Source organism: Tenrec ecaudatus, chromosome 2 (assembly GCF_050624435.1).
Source record: "Tenrec ecaudatus isolate mTenEca1 chromosome 2, mTenEca1.hap1, whole genome shotgun sequence".
Taxonomy (NCBI): Eukaryota; Metazoa; Chordata; class Mammalia; order Afrosoricida; family Tenrecidae; genus Tenrec; species Tenrec ecaudatus.
Genome location: NC_134531.1, coordinates 59,164,736 through 59,190,731, shown reverse-complemented (window position 1 = coordinate 59,190,731; position 25,996 = coordinate 59,164,736). Strand labels below are relative to the sequence as shown.

Sequence of the window (25,996 nt, the reverse complement as noted above, 5' to 3'; positions counted from 1 at the left end):
ATACAAAACAGAACTGAATAGTTTATTAATGTCATGAGTGTCCAATGTGGGTGAGATAAGTGGGGAGTAGGTATGTAATACTGAGAATCACTACATTTTCATTACAATAATGTTTCCAAAATTAAAGTGGTTAGTCCCATTCTCTATAACTTGCCAATACTTATATTGAAAATACTTTAAAACTTTTTAAAAATTAGTAACTCAATGATTCACATAGTAAGGTTATATATACATAGTGCATAAAAAAATAAGGACACTTAAAATTTTAACTAAGAAGAAAACATGCATTATGGAATTAAATGGTTAATCTTCTATAAAATTTTAAATTATTTTTAAATGGCCAAAGAGTAATGTTGTGTCTTCCAGAAAACCTAAGGCAATCATAAATTAAGAAGGAAGATGGGTTCATGTCTACACAAGGTCATCTGGCCAAAGGGGTGAATAGAGATTATCAATCGAAGCAATTTACACAGGGACTTTATTTGGAAAAGTATTCCTTTGATTTCCTACAGCAAAATCTCAGTATATTTATTCTACCTATCTATAGATTTGTCGTAAAATGAGTACTACAGTTGCTAGTGCATCTGGAAAGTAAAAAGGTGTCTTCTGCACAAATTTCTGCAAACTCAACAAGCTATTCATTTTCTGTATATTTTGGTTTTTCATTTTCAGCAGATATCAAAGAGATAGTTATAGAAAACCAAAATTCTAGGATCAAATGTGCTATATGGTTATTGTCGTATATTAAACTTGCCAGTCAAATACATGATAAGCTTTTGAAGGGAAAGAAAAGTAGTAGTAAAACTAAAAAATTAGTTCTTACTAAAGCCTTCCGGATCTTCGTCCCACATTGTCAGTTCTTCTTCAGTAAGAAGAAAATAATGAGAGACTAATCTCCTACATATCTCTGTCAGAGTGGGATAAGTGAAAAACGCCATCTTAATCTTATGCGCTTTAAGAGTTTCGGGGCTACTATCTAGAAAAATAAAATATCAAGGTTAATTGCACAGCCAAATATCCAATCCAAGAACAACTATGTAACTTAACTAAAATAATACATTCTGGAAGAAAAGATACACTTAACTGAAAACTTTCAAGTTTCCTCCCATCTCCGAGACATTCTCTTCTAGTCACATTTTACCCCTATCAGTCCTGTTCATTATCTTAGCACTTCATTGCTTCTTGCCACACTGGTTCTCACCTGGGAGCCCTGATGCCATCGCTTGATCACGGCCATCCTCAGTGCTGACTCACAGCAGCCCTACACGACAGGGCAGAACTGCCCGAGTTTCTGAGACTGCAACTCTTTACAGGAATAGAGAGTCCTTTCTCCTGCCGGATGGCCAGAGTTTTGAATGAGCTGACCTTGCAGTCCAATGCATAACTACACCACCAACAGGTCTCCTCTCTGGTGGCATAACTGGAAGGTTTAAAGTTCTAAAATGCCAACTGCTCCACAGGAGAGAGATGAAGCTTTCTACTCTCACAAACAGTCTCATGGAAATCAAAAGGAGCAGATCTACTCTGTCCTATAGAGTTTTCTTACAACACATTGCAGTAGCTAACTCATTTCTAAGAATGCCCCATCTTTACATCTATACCCCTGAAAGAGCTCCAAATAATTTAATGACTCAATCCTTTTATATACTCAGAGAGAGCATGGCTGTTCAAGTGGACACAGCTCTAAGTATGAACTGTGATTTTATTGTACTTAAATCCAAAGTTTCTAAACTTTAATTGATCTTCTCTGTGCCCTAAAATAAACAATTTACTATATTCATTGCATGAATTTTGAAAGCTGGCATTCATATATAATCTCTATTTAATATTCTAGAGATGTTTTATTTTTCCAATTAAAATAATTTAATTTCTAAGTAAATAACTACATAGAACTAGCAGTTGCTGCCCACGGAGATTAAATTAATGAAATGAAAAGTAAATTATCAATAAAGCATTACCTTCAAAATTTTTTGATGGCTTATATGCATAATTTTTCACAATCATCTTAATAAGATTCATACACTGGACAATGAACCGCTCAAATGTAACTCCTTCACCCACTTCTGTAAAGACGTAGCTTACAGAGAATTCTAGCGCTCTCTGAATTAGCGGAGTGAAAGAAAAGGGATGCTGGTCCAGGAAATCCAAAAGCTATAAAAGGAAAGAAAGACATGCGTTTTTCTAATTTTATATAAGAATATAATAATTTCAAAAGTAAAACTTATGTTACATATAACCTTAATAATAAAAATTTAACGAGTTTTGGGCCTTGATATCCAGGTTTATATGCAATACAGCATTTCTTAGGATACATCACCAGGTAAGTCAAAAAGCACTGCTACCAGCTTGGTAGAGTTCAGAGGCATTTACTTCTCCACAGGAGATTGATGAGGCTGTCTGCTTCCATAAAGATCTAGAGCCTGGGAAACTCTTACAAGCTTGTTCTAAGTCAGAATTAACTCAAAGGCAATGGGTTTGGGTTGGATTTTGGTGGATGCCCAGAGGAAGAAATGTGTTACTTATTATAATTTACAAATTGACAGTTCATAAAGATCTCTGGTATAACTATGGTTAGACAGTAGGCTAACCAAAAAAGTCAGAGGTGCAAACATGCCAACAGCTCTGCAAGAGAAGCAAAACAACAAGAAAAGCTGACAATTTGCTCTCCAAAAGATTTCAGCTATGACACCTATGGGTCAGATCTACTGTGTCATATAGAATCATTATGTCTTGGAATCAAATCGGTTTCACACAACAACAATGCAGCTTATAGGGCCATTGTAGTCAAATAATAAAGACAAATAATTTTAAAAGCTTTGCTATGGGGTTCCAGTACATACTCAAATAGTTTATTTAAAAAAATCAAAAATACATGTTTAAAAATGTCCCTGTGTGCAGTAGATGCCTCAAGATAGGTTCTCTTCAGTAACACACTTCTCGGTTCCAATATGGTACCTTCAAAAATAAAGGTCCAATCCATCCATCCCTGTACAGAAGGGTCACAGGGAGTAGACGGGCCAGCCAGGGTACAGTATAGCACTGATGAAACATACAGCTTTCCTCTAGTTCTTCAACGCTTCCTCCCCCCACTATCATGACTCTAATTCTACCTTACAAATCTGGCTAAATCAGAGTATACACATGGGTACAGATAACAGCTGGAAACACAGACAATCCAGGGCAGATAAACCCCTCAGGACCAATCTTGAGAGTAGCCATACCAGGAGGGGGAGGGAAAGGTGGGGATAGAAAGAGGGAACCGATCACAATGATCTACCTATAATAGTCTCCCAGGTGGATAAACAACAGACAACATTAAAGTGGGGAAAGGGAGATATCGGTCAGTGCAAGACATGAAAAAAATAATAATTTATAAATTATCAAGGGAGGGTGAGGGGAGGGATGGGGAAAATGAGGAGCTGATACCAAGGGCTTAAGTATAAAGACAATGTTCTAAAAATGATGATGGCAACATATGCACAAATGTACTTGACACAATAGATGCATGGGTGGTGATAAGAGTTGTACAAGGCCCCAGTAAAATGATTTTTAAAAATAAATAAATTAAAATAAAATAATTCTACTGATTGTGTCAGGGGAGGGGGAGGAACCAGAGGAGCTGATACAAAGGGTTCAAACAGAAAATGTTTAGAAAATGATGGCAACATACGTACAAATGTACCTGATACAACTGAAGTATGGATTGTTTTAAGAGCCCCCAATAAAATGATTTTTTTAAAAAAGGTCCAATCAAAACAGTAGTTTCTGCAAGAATGTGCAGAATCAGTTACATTCAAAGCACAGAAGTCATCTAAAAAGGTTATGTTGCCTATATTGTGGGATTCTAACAGGACAATCTTGAAAGATTTTCTTGAAGGACACGGGCTTATTAGGAAGAAGTTGTAAGAAAACTGAATTGGTGGGAAAAGGCCTAGAAAACTGTGTCAGCGGAATTTCCCCACCACCTGGCTCTTCTTCAAGAGTATCCATGACTGTCAAGAGATGAGGAACCAGCCACCCCACAGCCTTCATCTTGCCCTTTCAGGCTGTTTTTTGTTCCCCAAATTCAAACATCATTGAAAAAGAACATGATTTGAGACCTTCAAGAATGCTAAAACTATGTTTGACAGGATATAAATCAAACTGTGGGCAGGGTTAGAGAGAGACTGCTTTCAGAAATGCATAGACCTCGATAGAAACTGTCAAGAAATAGCTTCACATTTTGATCTTTGTTTAATAAAGGTTTCTACTGGTTTTTAAAGAATACATTTTACCTTACCCTAATTTGAGAAGAAGTACAAAGAAAACTTACCACTTTAGTAAAGAGAATGATGGTCTTTTCCAGTCTATCTCTACATACATTATCTGCACCTATACTTCTACCTGTTAACACAATTGAAATATTAGTATATCACTTTATAAGAAGCCAGTTCCAAAATATCTACCACAAATTGTTAGTATTTTGCATAGTTTGAATTATTACTTCACTAGTGTGCATTTTCAGCTCTAAGTCATGGGATCCTAAAGTTGTTTGACCTACCAAAACTTTTTCAGAGAAAAAAATATGTATATTTACTCAGCATCTCCTTGGTATTAAAACCTTTTGTACTATAGTCTACAATTCAGGATAAATTGTAGGTATCTGCTTTGGCAGCTCATGTGGTTTATTCTAGTGTGCGCCCCGCCCCTCCACCCCATGCCCCGAAGCAGTATCTCCTACTTTGGACAACACTGCTCTAAACAAATAAACCTTAAAATTAAATAAATCCATTTTAAAAGATAATATCAAGATTTTTACTTTACAACACAGTAATTCTCAGTACCGTATTTTGAAAACTACTGAAGTATAAACTGAGTCCATTTTATTACACACACATGACATGCACTCACTATGAAGATGCACTCATGCATCTGAGCATAGTCTTTGCACCGCCCACTGACCTAGGTAACAGCATAAGTTCGGTACCACAAAGTTCATACAATACGATCAAAATGGGAAAAATTCATGACCACCAGAATGATCCAAAACGAATAGAAACGCTAAGCTCTCTTGAACATATGTAAAAAGGGATATTACGAAGCCCAAACACATGGAAACGTACCTAGTCCCATAGCATAAAATAGGAGTTAAGTTTCACTGCAGCCTTGATACATACAAATATTTGAGAAAATGCAAATCCCATGAAAGAGAACCAGAGAGGGGAGGGAAGGGGGAAATGATGGCAATGATCATGGTATAATTACCCCTACCCACCCCCACCCCCCCAGGGGGGTGAGCTACAGAAATGTAGGCGGAAGGGAGAAAGCAGTCGGTGTAAGACATGAAAACAATAATAATTTACAAGTTATCAAGGGTCACAGGGTAGGAGGCAGAGAAATAAGAGGAGCTGATACCAAGGGCTCAAATAGAAAGTAAATGTTTTTAAAATGATGATGACAACATACGTACAAATATGCTTGAAACAATTGATGTATGAAATATTATAAAAGCTGTGAGAGGGAGAGTGGAGGGTGAGTGGGTTGGAAAGGGGGAACTGATTACAAGGATCCACATGTGACCTCTTCCCTGGGAGAGGGACAGCAGAGAAGGGGGGAAGGGAGACTCCGGATAGGGCAAGATATGACAAAATAACGATGTATAAATTACCAAGGGCATATGAGGGAGGGGGGAATGGGGAGGGAGGGGAAAAAAAAAAGAGGACCTGATGCAAGGGGCTTAAGTGGAGAGCAAATGCCTTGAGAATGATTGGGGCAGGGAATGTATGGATGTGCTTTATACAATTGATGTATGTATATGTATGGATTGTGGTAAGAGTTGTATGAGTCCCTAATAAAATGTAAAAGAAGAAAAGAGAAAAAAATGATTAGGGCAAAGACTGTACAGATGTGCTTTATACAATTGATGTATGTATATGTATGAACTGTGAAAAGAATTGTATGAGCCCCAATAAATTGTTAAAATAAAAAAAAAAGCTGTGAGAGCCCCCAATAAAATTATTTTTTTTTAAATAAGAGAACCAGAAGCTAAAATTAGCACAGGTAATACATATGTATTACATGAGAAAAAGAATGGGGGGGGGGTGGAATTACAAAGTCATAAAAAGTAAGCCATTGCATACTATACATAAAATGCACTAAAAGAAACAGTTTATAAAGCTAAATAGTCTCAAGTGTATAGTTTGCACTTAAAAGAGGGTTTGGTACACATGATTGCCATGGGTGTCTCTCTAGAAATACAGAAAAAGGGAACAGATCAAATAGATTTAAACACAAGTTTCCTCGGTATTCAGGACAAGACAGGTTTGTGTAGACATAGCCAAGAGTCTTACGCTGCTTCAAAGAATTCTCGGCATACAAGACACTAATTTAAAGAAATCCATTAAAATAAAATGTTTCTTTAATAATTAGACATGTGTCACTTAACATCCACAATATGTTCTGTGAAATAAGACATTAGGTGATTTGAAAATTGTGCAAATTCCACATAAGGAGCTTCAAAAAATTTGCAGAAAAACAGTATTAAAAGATAGGTAACTTTCCCACAAGCCATTTAAAACCCCTTCATAAACACTAAGTCCTTGTAAATTCCGTAGGTGATTCCTCATAAACCCTACTATATTAAAACCTTATGGGAATCTGACAGACCTACCCAAAAAGCGGGGGGGCTGCAGAAGTAACTGAACTAGAACCTTGTGCAAGTCTAGGTGCCGGGAATGTGGCTGGAAGTGACGTACCAGGCTCATATTGTCCTTTTCGGGTTCCCCTTCCTGGACATACCTGGACCAGGAAGCCCATCAGTACCACAGAGAGGAGTGGTGGCTGGCACTGCCCTGCACCAAATGTGAGCCTGTGAAGCTCTGGTTGGGTAAATGATGCCAGGAGGAGACACTGCTGGGATAAGGACAAGCCGTGGAACCCCAGTGCCCATTTACTCTGGGGACTGAAGTTCATAAAGCCATTAGGTGAAATAGTAAAACAGGCTAGTAGTATTTCAGAATACTCACGGGACCATGACATATACGCAGTCAGATGTTACGCAAATAGGTAAGTGACACACACCTACATATATATTGAACATCTTTTCAGTCATTAACAGCCCAAAACGATGATCAACAAATAGGACACTTGGTCAAAACACTATCTTCAAACCTGCAAGGCAGAAGCTATCTTGAAAAAGCATCTACAATAAAAAGTGAAGTCAAGAAGTACTTACTGCAATCCAGAAATTGTTTCAGACGTTCAAATATTCCATGTAAAAATCCCTAGAAAAGAATATTTTAAGTGCCTCAATTTGTTATCAACATTATACTTTTGCAGAGAAATGAAAATAATTCATCATAAATAGGCTGGTAAGTTAAAAACACCATTTTATATACCAAAAATAAACTAGAAGTCTAAAAGTACACTATAGCATACCAAAAACAGTCAAAATATTAGTTCATTACTTTAAATGAATACTAGGAAAGTTCCTTAGTAAAAATACTTATAAGCATTCAAGAAAATATCAGACTTTCAAACTGTCACAAAGAATAAATTACGTCTGTACTTACCATCACCTCCACATTCTTATGAGGCTCCACAAATCCATTAACAGTTAACTTACGCAGCACTGAAAAGTAAATTCAAGCTTTACTTGCATCTGATCTTTTTCATATTTTATCCTATTAAAATCAGTTATACGATAGACTCAGAATTATAAAATCTGATTGATTTGGTGCTTAATCTGGCTTAATCCCCTCACTGAATAAAGAAAGGACAACCCCTGGAAATGCAGTCGGGAGTGGATGAGAAAGACAATGCCCAGTTTTCCTGACCCCTAAAAGCAATGTTCTTCCTTCCCATTCATCACAAAGTACTGGTGTCTTTAAAATTGTGTCCCAATATTTTGATTGATTTATATATTAGGACATCCTACCAAAATAAACCATTCCTGTAGAAATTAAAGAAGATATCTCAATACATTTGAACTATGGCACCACAGTGATCAAAAAGGTTCATTAAGCTTTAGACTACAAGCACGAGATTTATCGTGCCTCCTCTAATAAGGAGCCTAAAAAATCCCATTCTCTGGCCGACTGTGTCAGAAGCCGACTGGAGGGCACCTAACAATACCACATGGTTAGTAGAGAATTCAATGGCATTCTAGCCTATTCCTAATCTGGGATAATGCTCAGATCTAAGCAAATATTTTCTGAGTAATACTGACAAACTTGAGTGAACAAGTCAAAAACAAAGTAGATTTAATCACTAACTCCATTATCTACAGCTTCATTAATCTGGACACCTTCTCTAGATCTCGTTTTCCTCATCTGTAAAATGTGAGCCATCAGTCCTACGCTCTATGGTTATTACGAGTCCTGGTAGTACAACAGTTAAGCACTTGAATGAAAGCAAATAGGCTACCAGAACTCACCCAGTCACTTCAAGAGAGTGATCTGGTGATCAGTTTCCAAAAATTACCTTATGGCAGGTTAAAATCACCTCACAGGGATTCCTAGCCTGTAATCGTTATGGAAGCAGATCATTTCTCCGACCCACAGAGCTGCTGATGCTTAACCACCAAGCTTAGTTTCTAAATGCTTACCCACTGTACCACCACGGACTCACTCTTCCTACATAGATTACAGGCTAGAAAACCTCTGCAGTCTTTCGACTCCACCAAATGAGCTAATATATTTTGAAAAGACTCAGTCGTACTAACAATACTAATGCATGGTTATTGAAAGATTCTGTAGCAATAATTTGTGTAAATAATTTATATAAAATTCAGCAACAAGGACAGCATAAGAGATCACAAAGTTAAAAGTACTTTCCTAATTGAGCAGCGTCTTCTCTGTAAGAGTTATCATTTAGATAAGGTTCATGAAGTTGAAAGTGGTATATTAAAATTAGGTTTACAATGTAGCTAATGATGGAGCCTTTCATTTGACACTATCAATTATACACAATTCATAAGACATTGCATTACACTAGAATAGGGTTCCAGTTGAGTTCCTTATTCTTTCTCACCGCCGAGCCTTGGTGTCTACTTCATTCACTGCCTAGTTAACTGCCAGTTATCAGGAACGCCATTACTGACTATATATTTTCAGCTCCTTTACTAATCCGATTTTCAGCTAACATAACACTGTAAAGCCTGTCAGGGATGTCCTTTTATGTGTATTTGTATATTCGTTTTATTGTGGTTTTCTTCCCAATTCCATACACCTGTGGATTTGTTGACTTATATAACTAAACACATAAATGTCTGAAAGATTCTAAGTGATCACATGAAACAAAAACTTCAGCCCTCATAATAACAGGTTAAATCATAACAGGACAGAAATTTACAGCTGAACAGAATACATGAAAGAAAAATAAACATATCTGGGGCAAGATCGCTTCAAAATGATGGTGTCTAGTTAAGACTTTGAAATGAAAAGCTATTGCCCATTTTTAAGGAAGTCTGGTATGCATTGTAATCTTTTTTTTTGGGGGGGGGGCAGGAGTTAGGATTTCAAATAAGTAAGGCAGAAAAAGAAACAGTCTAACAAGCAACTGTGGTAAAGAAAGCGGATGGTGCCCGGTTATCCAAAGATATAGCGTCTGGGGCCCTTAAGGCTTGAAGTTAAACAAGCAGCCATCTATCAGAGAAGCAACAAGACCACATGGAAGAAGCACACCAGCCGGTCTGATCATGAGGTGTCTATGGGATCTGGTAAGAGGCATCAGGGGACCCAAAACAAACATAATATATTGTTTAGAACAAGTGGGGTGGGGAAACCCAAAACGTATCTGTAGACAATGAGAAATCTCCTCACAGAAGGACCACAAGGAAGGCATGCGTCAGCCAGGGCGCAGTATAGCACCGATCAAACACACAATATTCCTTTGGTTCCTTAAGGCTTCCTCACCCCCACTATCATAATGACCCCAGTCCTGCCTTCAACTGGGGCTACACTGGAGCCTGTACACTGGATACAGATAAGAGCTCACAACACACGGAATCCAAGTCAAATAACCCCCTCAGGAACAGAAATGGGGAGATCAAAACCAGGAGGATATGGGGAAGCTTGGGGAGGTGGTAAGGAAGGGGGAACCAATCACAATGATCAACCCATAACAACCCCCCCTCATAGGGATGAACAACAGAAACGTGGGCCAAGGGAGACAGTGGATGGTGTAAGATATGAAAATAATAATAATTTATAATTTATCAAGGGTTCACAAGGGTGGGAGGGAAAGGGAGGGAAAAAAGAGGAGCTGATACCAAGGGTTCAAACAGAAAGTAAATGTTTAAAAAATGATGGCTACATAATGTACAAATGTTTGATAAAATTGATGTATGGATTGTTTTAAGAGATGTAAGTGCCCCCCCCTAATAAAATGACCATAAGTTAAAAGTACTCTTAAAGAGGTAAATGTATAAAATGCAAATTTCCTTAGTAGTTACCAAGGGTAAGATCAGAATTGCAGCCTTCAATATGGATTAGAACTCAATGCAAAGAAAACCAAGATCCTGGCAACTGGACCACTAGGTTACATCAATGATAAATGGAGAAAAGAAGAAGTTGTCAAGGACTTCATCATGCTCAGAGCCACAATCAATTCTCATGGAAACAGCAGTCAAGAGCACAACTGACACATTGCATTGGGTAAATCTGCCGCACCAACCTCTTTAAAGTGTTGAAAAACAAGGATATCGCTTCCAAGACTAAAGTGTGATGGCCCAAGACTGGCCCAAGTCATGGAATTTCCAATTGCCTCACATGCATGTGAAAGCTGGGCACTGAATAAGGAAGACTGAAGAATAGATGCACTTGAATTATGATGGTGGCAAACACTATTCAAAGGCCCATGGACTGATAAAAGAACTACTAAATTTGTCGTGGAAGAAGTACAGCCAGAATGCTCCTAAGAGGCAAGTGTAGCAAGACTTTGTCTCACATACTTTGGACATGTTATCCTGAGAGATTGGTCCCTGGAAAAGGACATCATGTTTGGTAAAATGGAGGAATAGCCAAAAAGGAAACCCTTGAACAGATCGAGTGACACAGTGGCTGCCACAGTGGACAGAAACATAAACACTGAGAGGATGGCGCAGGAACAGGCAGTGTTTCTCTGTTGCAATGAAAATAATTACATTGAGTGCAGGTAGGGTTACAGAAGCATTTCATGTTAATTCCTTTCAATAGTTGTATATTTGTAATTAAGTTGAATTAGTAAAAGCCTGTAACTGATATACAAGAAAGCTTCAAAAATATGTGGGAAATTTTTACCACATATTTTCCTTTTAATTCCATTTTTTCTTTCAAGAACTTTTTAAAACCTTTCATATTTAAAAGAGTGGCCAAAGAGTAAATAAATAAGTAGTAGTAGCTGCATGTACACAGCCTAATGTTTCATGGTATTTGGTTATTTGGTTTGGACAGTTAGGGTCATGGTTTCATGGAACATCTAGTTAATTAAACTAATGTTTAGGAGTTCTGCTCTACCTCCAAGTTTACTGTGTAGTGCCTAAGGTCTTAAAAGAAGCCTTCAAGGCACAACAATTGGTTTTTATTCACTTGGAGAAACTGAGGGAAAAGAGGAGACAAGAATAAGAGGAGAAAATGGAAAGTGTGACCGGATCCAAGATCAAATGTCTCCTTTGCCATGAGACCCAAGAACTGGATGATGTCCGATTACCATTAGAGAACATTTGTATCAAAGATTCTACAGAGAAATCTACAGAGAAAACCATATATCTTTAAAAGCCAACTTATTTTGTTTAAAAAACAACATGTATTAGAATAACTTAAAATAATTATTATACAATATTTGAGCTAGTTGGTTCTACATAAGGGTTCTTTGAGTCAGTCAATATAACAATCCCCACTGCATTGTTTGTCTTTACATTTGGTGTTTACATTCTAAGATCTTTGTGACTACATTTATATTTATATTTCTAAGTGACGCACTGCTTTCATGAATGATAAAAGATTTCTGGGATTAATACTTAATTTATGTTCACATCAAAGTGACACAAATCCTCAGAGATAAGTATACTACACAGAGAATTTTCGAGATTAGAAAGTTTAGAAAAAAATTAATTTGGAGATATACATTGTCTTATTAAATGGACAAAGGTAGCATAAATGGTTTCCGCAATTTTCCTTGAGGAAATTGAAATGCGTCAAAATGATACATCCTGTAAACCTAGTGTTAAGATTTATGTATATGGGACCACGTTTACAAGAGCAACTCAAAAGATTAGATAGAAACCTTACAAGGCAGTTATTTTATGCTCCAGAAGAGGAGTAATTCAGCAAAGGAGGGTATGACTGATTGTACAATTCAAGGATTATAATCAACATAACTAAATGGTACATGTAGACACTGTTGAACTGGTGTTATGTTCTGCTGTGTATATTTTCAATAAATAAAATATAATTTTGAAATGTCTTATTATATATACTACTAAGCATAGATTTCTCTAATTCTTAGTCTACTTTTATCTAGGTCCTTTCATCTGTTCCCTGAAATGGTAACAAAGACGTCTCTGCTCACTGGTTATTCACCTGTAAAAAGGATTCAACTTGTCAATCATCCTTTAAAGTCATTAGTTTTACTCACAGGTTAAACTAAAGTACTGAAAGCTTAGGATTTGACTGCATCTACTACCTGGTTAATGAAAATGATTCATTAAGGCAATGCCAACTCAGTATGATGGAATTCCAAGCACTAGAGTAAGTAATAAAGGCCTTATGAATCAAACTAAGAGGATGGAAAATGAGCTGTAATACAGAATTCAAAGTCAGCCTGAGATAAAACTAAGAAAAACAGACTAAAAATGCCTCCGCAGTCAGGACAGGAGAGAGCCTGCCTGGAAGGTCAGGGGATGCAACATGAGGGCAGGGTTCCAGAAGGGAAAGGAGTCTCCAAATACATTCGACAAGATTAACTATGGTAAGGGACGGTGAGATGAGTTATGTTAAGGGAATGCCCACAAACACAACACAGAAGACACAAACTCATGAGGGCAGCCCACCAAGCATACTCAAAAATCCAGTGACTGAACCACAAAGAAGAAAGACAGAACTTCTCCTGAAAACTAGAGCAGGAAGATAGGTTAGCTGTGAGCTTTCCTAAGGGGTAGAGGAAGGGTTATGGGCAATCCCTGGGTTATGCACAAGATCGGTTACTATGTCTGTAAGCATTTGTAGCTAAGTCCAAACAAGAGCACCTTAGTGTGAGCAATAGTTCAAAGCCTTTTCAATGATTTAAGAGCTGCGCTTGCTGCACATAAAGGTAACTGTGATAAAGAATCTTTTTCAATTAGGGGTTGGATTCAGTCATTTCAAAGTTGAGAAAAAATTTACATACATAAAAGCAGGGCTTCAAACTGGTGAGCAGAACCAAGAAGCAACCAGTTCAAATACGGTGACTCCACTATAAATGTGTTTTGGTACACTCACAACCAAAAACCAAACTCACAGCTACTGAAATGTGATTCATGGTGACCCTATAGGACAGGGTAAGTGGCCCCTGGGGTTTCCAAGCCTGTAACTCTTTACAGGAGTAGAAAGCATCATCTGTCTGTGACAGAGCAGCTTGGTGGTTTCAATTTGCTGACCTTGAGGGTAGCAGCCCAAAGCATAGCCTCTACGCCACAGCTCTCCACAGTCCTGCCTAAAAATCTAACATCATTTATCAGTCTCCTCTTTTGAGTCTCTCATTCCAGAATTCTGAGCAGTCATTTTTCCTATTACGGTTACTATGACCAATAACTCAAATTCCAACAATTCAGTATTGTTCCTGTTTTACTTAATCAGCCATGCCTGAACCAGTTCCAAGTTGCTGGACACTAGTAACACAGCCTGTATGTACACAAAAAAACAAACAACTACAAAGTCTTTGACTCAAAAAGAAAAAGTAGTCCTTTATTTTCACAAAAGGTTAAGAACTGAAACTCCATCCAAAGGGTATTTGGTGCAGAACGTTATTTCAAAAGTAAGCACATCTGAAGGAGTTCAGTATTAAAAACAGAGTACCTTTCAAAGACAGTAATGTTCGTTCTAGTGAACTTTGAACTGCAGCTTCATTCCCAGAAGAAACTTGTTGCAGGAATGTGTCTGTATGGTGGTTCCACAGAGAGCAGGCAAAATTATAAATTCCAGAAGCTAACTGCAAAAAAACAATTAACAAATTTGTTTACTACATATTTTAGGTATTAACAATCAAAAAGACCTACTAAACGTAACACATTTAGATTTTACAATTAAACAGCATTTTGACTGAGATCTAAAACACTGCGGTTATTTGTAAGAATGCTTCCATTGCTTTTAGCCACAGTGCCTTACAGAAGCTGCTGCTACACACACATGCATGCACAAACACACCCGGATATGTCTGAGATACTAGTTTCTTGAAAGAGTACTTAGCCGAATACCCGTATTTCATGCCGTCTAATACATTTTAATTTGTCCACTAATAGGTTGCAAAACTCCGTAAGCCACTGGTTTGTGGCCGAGGAGTTTATGAGCTAAATCAACATAAAATACCACAGTATACAAAATACAGTTCTACCATGTTATGTTGGTATTTAAAGCCACACGGCTTGTCCGGCTGCTGTCCTAATGTGTGCTGGTTTGCTATAAACTGACTCTCATGTAAGAGAACTGTCAGCCTCTGCCTCCCAGTTTGAGGCAAAATCATATTCCTGTGACAGCTTCAGTTTTCTCCAGGAGGTCTCTGAGGAACCTAATGACCATTTACTTAAAATAAAAATAAGAAGTATATTCATGACTTTATCACTAGTATGCTTCAAAATATTTACTAAGCTCAAGATGAACCTCTTTAACTAATTAAGTACAGTGTTCACAGGTTCCCACTTAAACCCATAGCTGCTGAGTCAGTACTGAGTCAGTACTGAACCCTGGCAACTTTACACAGACAAGAGAAGAACTGTCCCATGGAGCTCTCGGGGTTGTACATCGTTCCCCAAACAGTTGTTTCATCTTTCCCCCGCAGAGCAGCTGGTGGGTTTGTTATCACTGACCTTTCAATAGCAGCCTAACGCTGTGCCACCAAGGCTCCTATATTTAAAGGTTGGGTATCAGAAACCAATTAGAAATGCTTGACACATTGGATGGATGGATTGATGGATGGATGAATGGATGGTGATAAGAGCTGTATGAGCCCACAATGATTTTTTTAAAAAGAAATGCAATTCTATGATAACTTGAAAACCTTAAGTTTTATTTCTGTTCTTCTATATTTAGTAATGTTAATGGCCTATGGTTAAAAGTGTAGAAAATTAGGTGTTCGTGGTGATCCTGCACATAGGCCTCACAGCTAACCTGAGGCCATCCTGTGACAGTTTTAAGACCACAAAACTACTGATTAAGGAACTACTATGACTGTCTCACATCTGTCTCCTTATGTCCCCTGAGATAGTGCCTCATCATGTCCCCTTTAAAACCACTCATAGCCATGGTCTCCAGCAGGCTCCCCAGCAATAGTGCATCTCATTACTCAATCCAGCTCACTTTGTTTCAGCATGACCTTCGTTTGGTGTGTGGGACAAGAACCTCAAGGAACTGATGCCTTTAACTTACTTCCTTTCCAGGCCATATTAATTAATAAAGTGAATTTTATAATGGCTCATTTTATCTTTACCAATTGAATCAGTGAGGCCTTGGCCTTCACTTTTCTATGACTAATCTGTATATTTGAGTGCAGGTACAATTAACTACTAGTACTTATATAAGTCACTTGAGTAAACATGTGAAATATTCCAAAGGGCAAAAAGAAGCCATTTAATGCTTGTTTCATTATAACCAATATAGTGTATTTATCATTCTCAAGTCAATATTTACTTATAGCACAAGCAGTAGTGTTATAGAGTAAGCCACCAAAATTGATGTCACACATGAAATAAAGTCTTAATAGAAACAGCATCTAATTTAATCAAAAGTGATAAGGGGCAAGGCTTTACTTGAATAATTTAGTAAGTTTTACATACTTACAACTTTAATAAACTATAAAATGAATTGCTTTTTCAGTTGACTGAAGTCTTTCAGATTATTAACTAAAATGTCTTAAATTACAAAATTCATCATTTTAATATTTATTACACTTGTTTTTTGTTTTAAAATATACTATTCAATACTTTTGCAAATATATAAATTATAAAAATGTCAGCCAGATGTAAAAGAAAATCAGACTCAGGCGCAGGGAAGGAGTTGGATTTTTTTTTTTCTCTTTAGGGGTAGAAATTCTTACACCAGGACTAAAAATTAAACTGGAATATAATTTTTAATGTGGCAATTATTTCAAAGGAAAAAAGAAGCTATATTTAGACTTAAGTTTAATTCTTTAGATCAATTTTATGGATTCTTTTCATCTGCTGAAGGGAATAAAATTGGTGCAACACACTAATTTTCTAATATCTATGTCATCGAGTTGACTCTAACTCATAGCTACTCTTGTGCAGGGTTCTGAGGCTGTGAATCTTTCAAGGGGCAGACAGCCTTCTCTTTCCCCCACAGAGCAGCGGTGACTTTGAACTGCTGACTCAGTGCTTACCCAACAACTTCAGGAGGGCCAAATAAATCAACTCCTTGAGCACAAAGTAAAAACTTCTTTACAACTAACTCCTTAAAACTACTTATTTATGTACTACACAAAGATTCTATTAAAATTGCTTTAAAACCATTGTCTTTATATAGAAATTTTTATGTCACTGTGGTTACTTGGAATCATTTGAAATCTTAATAGGGCTTTTCAAGATACATGTATTTATGCAGTAAAGGTGCATATGAAAAACAACAAGAGTACTAAAGAATCACCATTTGTTGACCTGCTTTCTATGTGAAGTACTACTCTCAACATTTTATTTACCTTTACCAACTTAATTATTACAATTATCTGTAAACAGATAAAAGCATTATTCCTCTTTTTACAGTACGAGAACTACAACATAGACTGATTAAGCAACCTGTATCACACATGTAGAAAAGAAGACTTGGTTTATACCCAAAGACACCATGCTCAGAACTGTACCTTTTAATTTCTATAGTGTAATACTTCTCAATACGATAACTAGCAATTAGCTTCATACTTACATAGATTTCTAGAGGAAACCTAAGAAGAAACTCTGAGCTTGTTCTTGCACAAAGAGCAGGTAGAGCACATTAAAGAAATGACGAGGTAAAAGAGTGCAACAGAAGATTTCAAAAGATGACCAAGTGCAAGATTACAATGAAACGTGCTGAAAAACGGAGATGAGAAAGGATCTGACCTTCTCTGACTTCACAAGGGGAGAGGATAATGACAATCAGCATCAGCTGCCTAAGGCCAATTCATGAGAACGGAGGTCAGACATGCCTCAACCCTCCAATCATTTTGCAGGTTCTAACAAAAGTTGTAACTCCTACAGAACTGTGTCTCTACTGGGATCAATAATTCATTGCAATGGTCACAGAATCTTCAAATTGTGGAGTTTATTAGGGAAGTAGGTTACAATTCAGGATAAGAAATGCTCAGGACACATTCACCATAGTGAATGAAGGGGGAAGTGCAGAGTGGAGACCCAAAACCCATTTGTCGGCCACTGGACATCCCCTCACAGAGGGGTTTAGGAGAGGAGATGGGTCAGTCAGGGTGCAAGGTAGTACCGATGAAGAACACAGCTTTCCCCCAGATCCTGGATGCTTCCTCCCCCCAACTACCATGATCCGAAATCTACTTTGCAGGACTGGATAGGGCAGAGGTTGTACACTGGTGCATATGGGAGCTGGAGGCACAGGGAATCCAGGGTGGATGATACCTTCAGGACCAGGGGTGTGATAAGCGATACTGGGAAAGTGGAGAGTGAGTGGGTTGGAAAGGGGGGACCGATTACAAGGATCGACATGTGACCTCCTCCCTGGGAGACGGACCGCAGAGAAGTGGGGGAAGGGGGACTCCGGATAGGGCAAGATATGACAAAATAACAATGTATAAATTATCAAGGGCTCATGAGGGAGGGGGGAGCGGGGAGGGAGGGGGAAAAAAAGAGGACCTGACACAAAGGGCTTAAGTGGAGAACAAATGCTTTGAAAATGATTAGGGCAAAAAATGTACGGATGTGCTTTATACAATTGATGTATGTATACGTATGGATTGTGAAGAGTTGTATGAGCCCCTAATAAAATGTAAAAAAAAAAAAAAAAAGAAAGAAAGAAAGAAACAGGGCCTGCTTGCTATGTAACAGAGAGATAGTCACCTACAGTGGGTCAGGATAACAGACTTGGAACTATTTATATCTTCTTTTTTTATTTTTCTTTTGGTGTCTATCTATGTAAAATAGACAGGATAAGCAACACCAAGGAGACAGCTATGGGACCTACAGTTGGGGTGGGGGGGTTGTAAGAGGGGAAGGGGATTGGTAGGGGAGGAGGCAGGGGAAGGTGTGCAATGAACCAATAACGACAGGGACAAGAGAAAACAAGGGTTCTAAAATTGACAGTGCGAAGAGTGTAGCATTCCTGGTCATGTCTGATCAACTGGAATGTATCAGAGAGAAATTAGTGAGAGGTGAATGATTGGCAAACATGATAGTGTGGCAGGAAGAAGCAAGAATTATATACAGATATAGATAAGTAAATATTTAAATATATAAAGATAGGTGGATTTGTCGATGCATGTACCCAAAAATTTCAGAATTGAGCTAGGCACAGTGATTTCTTAGTACCCATTCCTCTCCTCCCCCACCACCACCACCCCCGCTAGGAGAGCCTCCAGTGGCGTCAACAGGGAAGGTTCTCTCTGATCACCATGAATTTTTTAATAAAAGCCGTTTCCCTCAAACCTCGTTTTAGGTGATGACCGATTTTAGAGCATAGTATGAGGCTGTGAAATTATTTCCTGCTTGAGAAAAATGCCACAGAAATTGTTTTGATGTTGAACACATCTTACAAGACAGTGTTATGGGGAAAACTCAAGTGTACAAATGGTTTTCTCATTTCAGAAAAGGCAAAATAACAACTGATTACCACCTCATTCTGGATGTCCATCAACTTCCGAAATGGATGGAAAGGTTGACTCAATGCATCACGAGGGCGCACAAAGATTTACAGTCTCAGAAACCCTAGGGAGAGTTGCTGTGAGTTGTGATCAACTTGATGGCAGTGCGATCCCTTTAACAGAAATCTGCTTCCAGAATAAGCACAATCCCCAAATTGCTGTGCAGAGGAAGTACATATATGCCTACCTATTCCTCCTCCCTCAAATCAAAGGACAACAAGTACCAGAAAGCCACTCTGAAGACGCTGTCAACACTTTATGTCATAAAATGTGGTACGAGAAAATATTTTCATCATCATGGAACTCAGTTCATTAAAACTGCATTCTATTTTGTTCTACCAAATTGACTATTCCACTGACAATTCAAGTCTAAAACAAATGCGAGAACATTTAATAATTCAGGAAATACAGAGTTCTACCAGGCCATCCTAGGTAGCTTTCACCATCTGTGAAATTGTCATTCCACTTCTTGCTAACATGCCATTTGGATGGTGACAGTGATGGTGAAAGTCACTTTGATCTACTTTTTCCCTTTCTGACTTTAAAAAGTAACATTTAGTATGAATGGACTGCATTAAATAATAAATGGAGATAATGTAAGGCGCATAGCTTTGCTTGATTTTACATAGGAGATGCCGCTGACTGAAGATAGCATTTGAAATATTATACGTAGAACTTATATGTTTGTTTTGGGGGTTTTTTGTTTTACGAAATCCACCTGTGTCACCTGGTGGAGGTGCTTAGCTTTAAATGGAACACTACCTCCAGCTGCTGGTGCCTAGAAACTGCTCTCAGGTATCCAGTGTCAGCCCCTCAGGGGGGAAACGCTCTTCTCCTCTATATGCTAGCATCAGCCCTTTCTCTAACATGGCACGGTGACCAGAACCCACTAGGAACTCAGGTATTTGTCAGACGGGTAAATGGATGGGTGAAGGAACTAAAAATAAACCAGTGCTGTTTAAAAGGAAACATATAGTGACTTTGGTAACAAGGTATGATTTCTATTTTTCGTTTTTATTCTAGGCCCTTCTTTCTCAAGCCAAGGCACGGGTTCTGCAATCACACAGGAAGTGTGTGCATCAGTTAAGGGCAATGAATCATTTAATGTAACCCTTTTAGCTAACATCCTTAATTCCTGTCAAATGACCTTACCTGAATAGTTCGGGCGAATATACTGACAGGATTCACCTGTGAGTAAATACAAACAGGATTCCCTGGCGTTATCTTGCTGCATATAAAATATGCCCTCTGAGAAGCAGGCAGAGGAGAAAAGGAGGATTTCTACTCCCATAAAGAATTAATTTGCCATTTATTTTTATCACAGGGCATGGTAGTGCTAAGAGACAACCTACAAAATCTCGATTCCAGACATATTCTTCTTTCCCTCCATTATGTAGAACCAGTCCAATTTCTCTTGGTAATTAGGATCAATCACACAACTCAGTACAGTGACACCCTTCCTGACCTGTTGATCCAAAGGCATGAAAACCCCAATGTGGCCAGGAGGCATTCTCAGCTGCCAGTTCAGTGGAATCAGTAAAGTGTTTCCAGGTAGAAGAATTCCTTCATTCAGGACCATGACCTCCAAGCCTGATGCGCACAGGGTTGCTGGCACAGGAACAAAAATGCTGCAAGTGGATCACTAGGAGTGAAAGTGAGTCATGCCATACCAGCTTCCACCCTTTGATTCCTGGACCCATGAATCCTAGCTATTGGAGACATAGCACCATATATTGGCCAATGGTTTAGAGCGTATACAGCCTCCTAAGAACATTGCCCCAGTCCTGCAAGTTTTTGCCACCTAGCTGGTGCCCTAATTATGTCTTTAGGCCATTCTGTTGTACTATCAAGCCAGCTATTTCAGGATGAGGAGGAACATGATACCACCAGTGGATTCCATGGGCCTGGGCCCATTGCCGCACTGCATTTGCTGTGAAGCGAGTTCCTTGATCTGAAGCAATGCTATGTGGGATGCCATGCCGGTGGATGAGGCATTCTGTAAGTCCACCAATAATAGTTTTGGCAGAAGCATCACGTGCAGGGAAGGCAAATCCATATCCAGAATATGTGTCTATTCCAATAAGAACAAAACGCTGTCCCCTCCATGATGGAAGTGGTCCTATGTGATCAACCTGCTAACAAGTTGCTGGCTGATCTCCCTGAGGAATGGTCCCAAATCTTGGACTCAATTATGTTGGTTTCTGCTGCTGGCAGATAGGACACTCCGCAGTGGCAGTGGCCAAATCAGCCTTGGTGAGTGGAAGTCCTCATGTTGCTGTGACCATGCATAACCTCCATCCCTGCCACCATGTCCCCTTTGTTCATGTACCTATTGAACGATGACAGGAGTGGCAGAGGAAAGAGGACGACCAGTCTCCACAGCACGTGTCATCTTATCCACTTGATTGTTAAAGACCTCCTCTTCAGAGGTAACATTTTGGTGAGCGTTCAGAGAATTTTATCCATATACCTCTTCCCCACACCTCCTTGTCACCAATTTTCCAAATATGTTCCTTTCAATTCCCTGACCATCCAGCCAAGCCATTAGCCACAGCCCATGAATCAGTATTCAGTCTCACATCTGGCCATTTTTCTTTATATGCAAACTGAATGGCCAGGTGCACTGCTCGAAGTTCTGCCCATTGGGAAGATTTCCCTTCACCACTGTCCTTTATGGAGATCCCAGAAAGGGGCTGTAGTGCTGCTGCTGTCCACTTACGAGTGGCACCTGCATATCGTGCAGAGCCATCCATAAACCAAGCATGACTTTTATGGTCTTCAGTTAAAAGTATGGTAAGGAACTCCCCAGGAGGCCATAGATGCAGACTGGGAGAAAGAAAGCAATGTAACATGAGTGGAGACTGTGGGTATTTGGGCCACTTTTCATGCAGCTTACTTGTCCCTTCAGGTTCTGCTTTGGCCCAGATCTCGTATACACCACGTCCATTTAACAATGGAGTGTTGCTGCGCACGTCCAACTTTATGACTCTGTGACTCAGACAATACTCAGTTCATGATAGGCAACACAGGCCTCATGGTGATTTGGTGGCTCATGGTGAGGCGTTCAATCTCCACCAAGGCCCAGTAACACACCAACACCTGTTTTTCAAGAGTAGTTGTCTGCAGAGAATGGAAGGACTTTACTCATAAATCCCAACGATCTACACTGTGATTCACCAATAGGGGTCTTCCAAAGACTCCACACTGCATCTTTGTAACTGACACCTCTAGCGCCATCGGGTCAGCTGGGTCGTATGGTCCCAGTGGCAAAGCAGCTTGCATGGCAGCCTGAACCTGTTGCAGAGCCTTTTCTTGTTCTGTTGTTCTGGGTCCCACTCAAAACTGAAGGCCTTTCATGTCACTTGATAAATAGGTCAAAGTAGGACACCCAAGTGAGGGATATGTTGCCTCCAAAATCTAAAGAGGCTCACTTGGCATTATGCTTCTTGTTTAGTTGTTTGGGGGGGGGGGGGTGCAGATGCAATAATTTATTCTTCACTTTAGTAGGAATGTCCACCACTGGACCCCTAGAAACTTTATTGAGGTGCAAGGTGTCTTCATTGGGTTAATTTCCCAACCTCTTTTACATAGATGTTGTACCAATGAATCTAGTCTTTGAAACACTCTCCTTAGTGGGTCCAATCAGCATAATGTTGTCAATATAATAGATCAGTGTAACATTCTGCGGAAGAGACAGCCAATTAATGTCCCTTCGGACTAAATCATGGCACAGGGAAAAAGAGTTGAAAAAGAAAAAGAGTTGATGTTCCCCTGGGAGAGAGTTGTGAACGTGTATTGCTGCCCCTGCCAGCTAAGGCAATTGTTTCTGGTGGTCCTTCGAGACTGGCATTGAGAAGGCGGCACTGGCCAGATTGCTCAAGCAATGAAGTAACGTCTAGAATGGCAGCTGCAAATGGAGTCACCACCTGCTTAAGTTTACAATAACCCACTGTCATTCTCCAGTATCCATCTGGGTTGTTTTAAAGGCCAAATAAGGGAGTTAAACGCAAATGTGGTTGAAGTCACCACCCCTGCATCCTTCTCAAGTCTTTGCTGGTGGCACTAATCTCTGCAATCCCTCTAGGAATGCGGTATTGCTTTTGGTTTATCTTTTCCTAGGCAATGGCAGTTCTCATAGTGTCCACTTGGCATTTCCTACCACAAAAGCCCTTATTCCACATTTCAGGGATCCAGTATGGGGGTTCCACTGGTTACTAAGTATGTCTATTCCATTGATGCATTCTGGAACTGGGGAAATTACAGCAGGATGGCTTCAGGGGTCTCCTGGACCCACAGTGAGGCGTACCTGAGCCAAAACTCCATTGATAACTTGACCTCCCCATGCCCCCACTCTTGACTGCGGGGCCTTCAAAACATTTTGGGTCTCCTGGAATTAGTGTCAGTTCAGAGACAGTATCCAGTAATCCCCCCAAATTTTGAGTATTTCCTTCCCTCAGTGAACAGTCACTCGTGTGAAAGACCACAGGTCCCTTTGGGGAAGGCCCTGGGGAAGAAAGACTAACCGTACAGACCTCTGGAGATGTAGTGGGTACTTCTTCAAAGGGGTTGTGGGTCTTTAAAGTCGCTCAGGTCTGGGAATTGAGTGGTTGTAATTCTCTATTCTGCTGTTCACCTGGTTTACCATTCTTTTCACCTATAAAGATCACCTAAATATCTAGGTTCCCATGTATTTCACTCCTAAGGACATTGTGGCTAATTAACCAATGTCATAAGTCCACAAGACAGGTTGCTTTTATTACGATAACTAGGTCCACCCTCTCTCTGTTTGGTTCAGTGCTGGCACCTGCCCTCTCCCACCACGGAGTCCAATCAGACCCATAGTAGGCAAATGTCAGAGGTCACTTAGGGCAATTCCCACTGTTAATCATGGTGTGGGTAAAACAGCAATCACAGAAGTCTTCGGAGATGCTGGGTCCCATTTCAAAACTTGTTCCTTACGGTTGTCCTGAAAGGTATGTCCTTGGGGCACTCCTTCTTGGGGTCTATGGGAATATCCGCATACATCTATTCCAACATACCAATTTTCCTAAGCTTTTAGTGCCTTCTTCTACAAGGTATTAAGGTAGGTCAGGTACCTCAAGTTGGTCTAATATAGGCCATATGACAGCCCATGCTTTAGTAAACTAACCAAATAAGCAATTAGATCCTCTCTTACCCTCTCTTGCTGAGACACTGAAGAAAGAATCTGTGCTTACGGACCACATATCAGACTGGTTTAATCTTACATTCTTTGGACCAGTATCCCACACCCGGAGTAACCATTCCCAGAGATATTCCCCAGGCTTCTACTTGTACTTATTAGAAAACTCAAGCAAATCTGAGTATAGCACAGTTGTTCCTGAGTCATCACCTGAACCTCACCGTTAGGAACTTTCTGAGACTTGATTCCAATTACAGGTCTGGAGTAAATAACAGGTGGTAAGGATGTTTCCTGGGTGCTCTCAGCAATATTTTGTAAGGCATCTCCCCCAGGCGCTGCTACAGATTCAGCCCCACCTGGCATTTCAGCTTTAACAGGTGGGTTAATCTGCTCTGGTGTGGATTGTTTTACTAATAATGGATTAATCCCCTTAAGTGGGAGGGATGGATCTATTGACTGGGGTGATTCAATCAACTCTAGGGGCTCAATATCCTCTTCCTCTGGATCATCAGCCCATGTTGCCATCCCATGTTTCAGGGTCCCAATTCTTTCTGATTAATGCCCTTACTTTAGTATCAGACACTGTTCTAGACCTGCAATTCAGCTAACGCTGTATGTAATTCAGTTACTAGGACGATGAGACTCTGGATTTGGTTTTCACCGATGTCACCTTTATTTCTAAAGGCTAGAAGGCTCTCCTGTGTAGCAATCCAGAAGCTTTTATGTCTGTTATTTGGCACTTGAGATGTACTTCTGAGGTTCTGAGATTATCCCTTCCCTTGATCACATTTTCTATTGTAAGGAGCAGCCAACCAGCTTCCCTATACTTTTCATCCTGACAAAACTGCTGGAAAATATCAAACACATGACCACCCAGAGCCTCTCCTCTCATCAGCACTCCATCTGTTGGTGGTGACACTGTGGACATTAGCTCTGCGACTTCACACCATGGGTTAGCACCACCATCTCTAGTAAGAGTGACAGGCTTATCCTTGCTTTGAGGGATCGAGACAGCATTATCAGTGCTGTTAGCCTAATCAGGCTGGAAAACCAATTCGAGAAGCCCAGATTTATGATCTTGTTTCTCTAGAACCACTCCGATTACCAATTGTGTTAGACAGGGTTTTAAAAATCGATGCAAAATGGAATAGAAAAATATAACCTCCTCCCTGGGGGACAGACAACAGAAAAGTGGGTGAAGGGAGACGTCGGACAGTGTAAGATATGACAAAATAATAATTTACAAATTATCAAGGGTTCATGAAGGAGGGAGGAGAGGGGAGGGGGAGGCTAAAAATAAGGAGCTGATGCCAGGGGCTTACGTGGAGAGCAAATGTTTTTTGAGAATGATGAAAGTAACGAATGTACAAATGTGCTTTATACAATTGATGTATATATAGATTATGATGAGATGTATAAGGCCCCAATAAAATGATTTTTAAAAAACAGAACAAGCAGCAGAATAGGCTCAAGCTCAGGCTTGTACAGCTTCCGGTCCGCTGGCCAGAGGGCCAGACAACCTAGTAGAGCCTGATCAGTGCCAATGAACCATCTACTCTCGGCAAGTATTTTGAAGTAACTTAACCAGAGGTGCCTCAAGTCAGCTAGGATCAAATGGCCAAGGCAGTGTAAAGGAATGTTGTCTACTGAATGGCTGACATGTAAATCCATGATGAGGTCCCTCAGGACAGGTAGAGAGCACCACCAGAGGGATGAAAGATACTGATGGGGAAAAGTGATTCGGGGTGTTGGGGGGGGGGGTTGTCAGGAGAGGGGCAAGGGAGCAAACACATCTGGGGGAACACA

General features: G+C 39.6%; 1 protein-coding gene across 1 annotated transcript in view; it reads right to left on the bottom strand.

Annotated features, from left to right (window-relative positions):
• The window catches only part of IPO11 (importin 11), a 212,939-nt gene that overhangs the window by 125,714 nt on the left and 61,229 nt on the right, over nt 1–25,996 (bottom strand). The window contains exons 6-11 of the mRNA XM_075541076.1: nt 14,013–14,145; nt 7,551–7,609; nt 7,214–7,262; nt 4,313–4,383; nt 1,959–2,151; nt 824–976 (exon numbers count right to left, since the gene is read on the bottom strand). Of these exons, the coding sequence (XP_075397191.1) occupies nt 824–976; nt 1,959–2,151; nt 4,313–4,383; nt 7,214–7,262; nt 7,551–7,609; nt 14,013–14,145 (658 nt within the window). The remainder of the gene's footprint in view (nt 1–823; nt 977–1,958; nt 2,152–4,312; nt 4,384–7,213; nt 7,263–7,550; nt 7,610–14,012; nt 14,146–25,996) is intronic.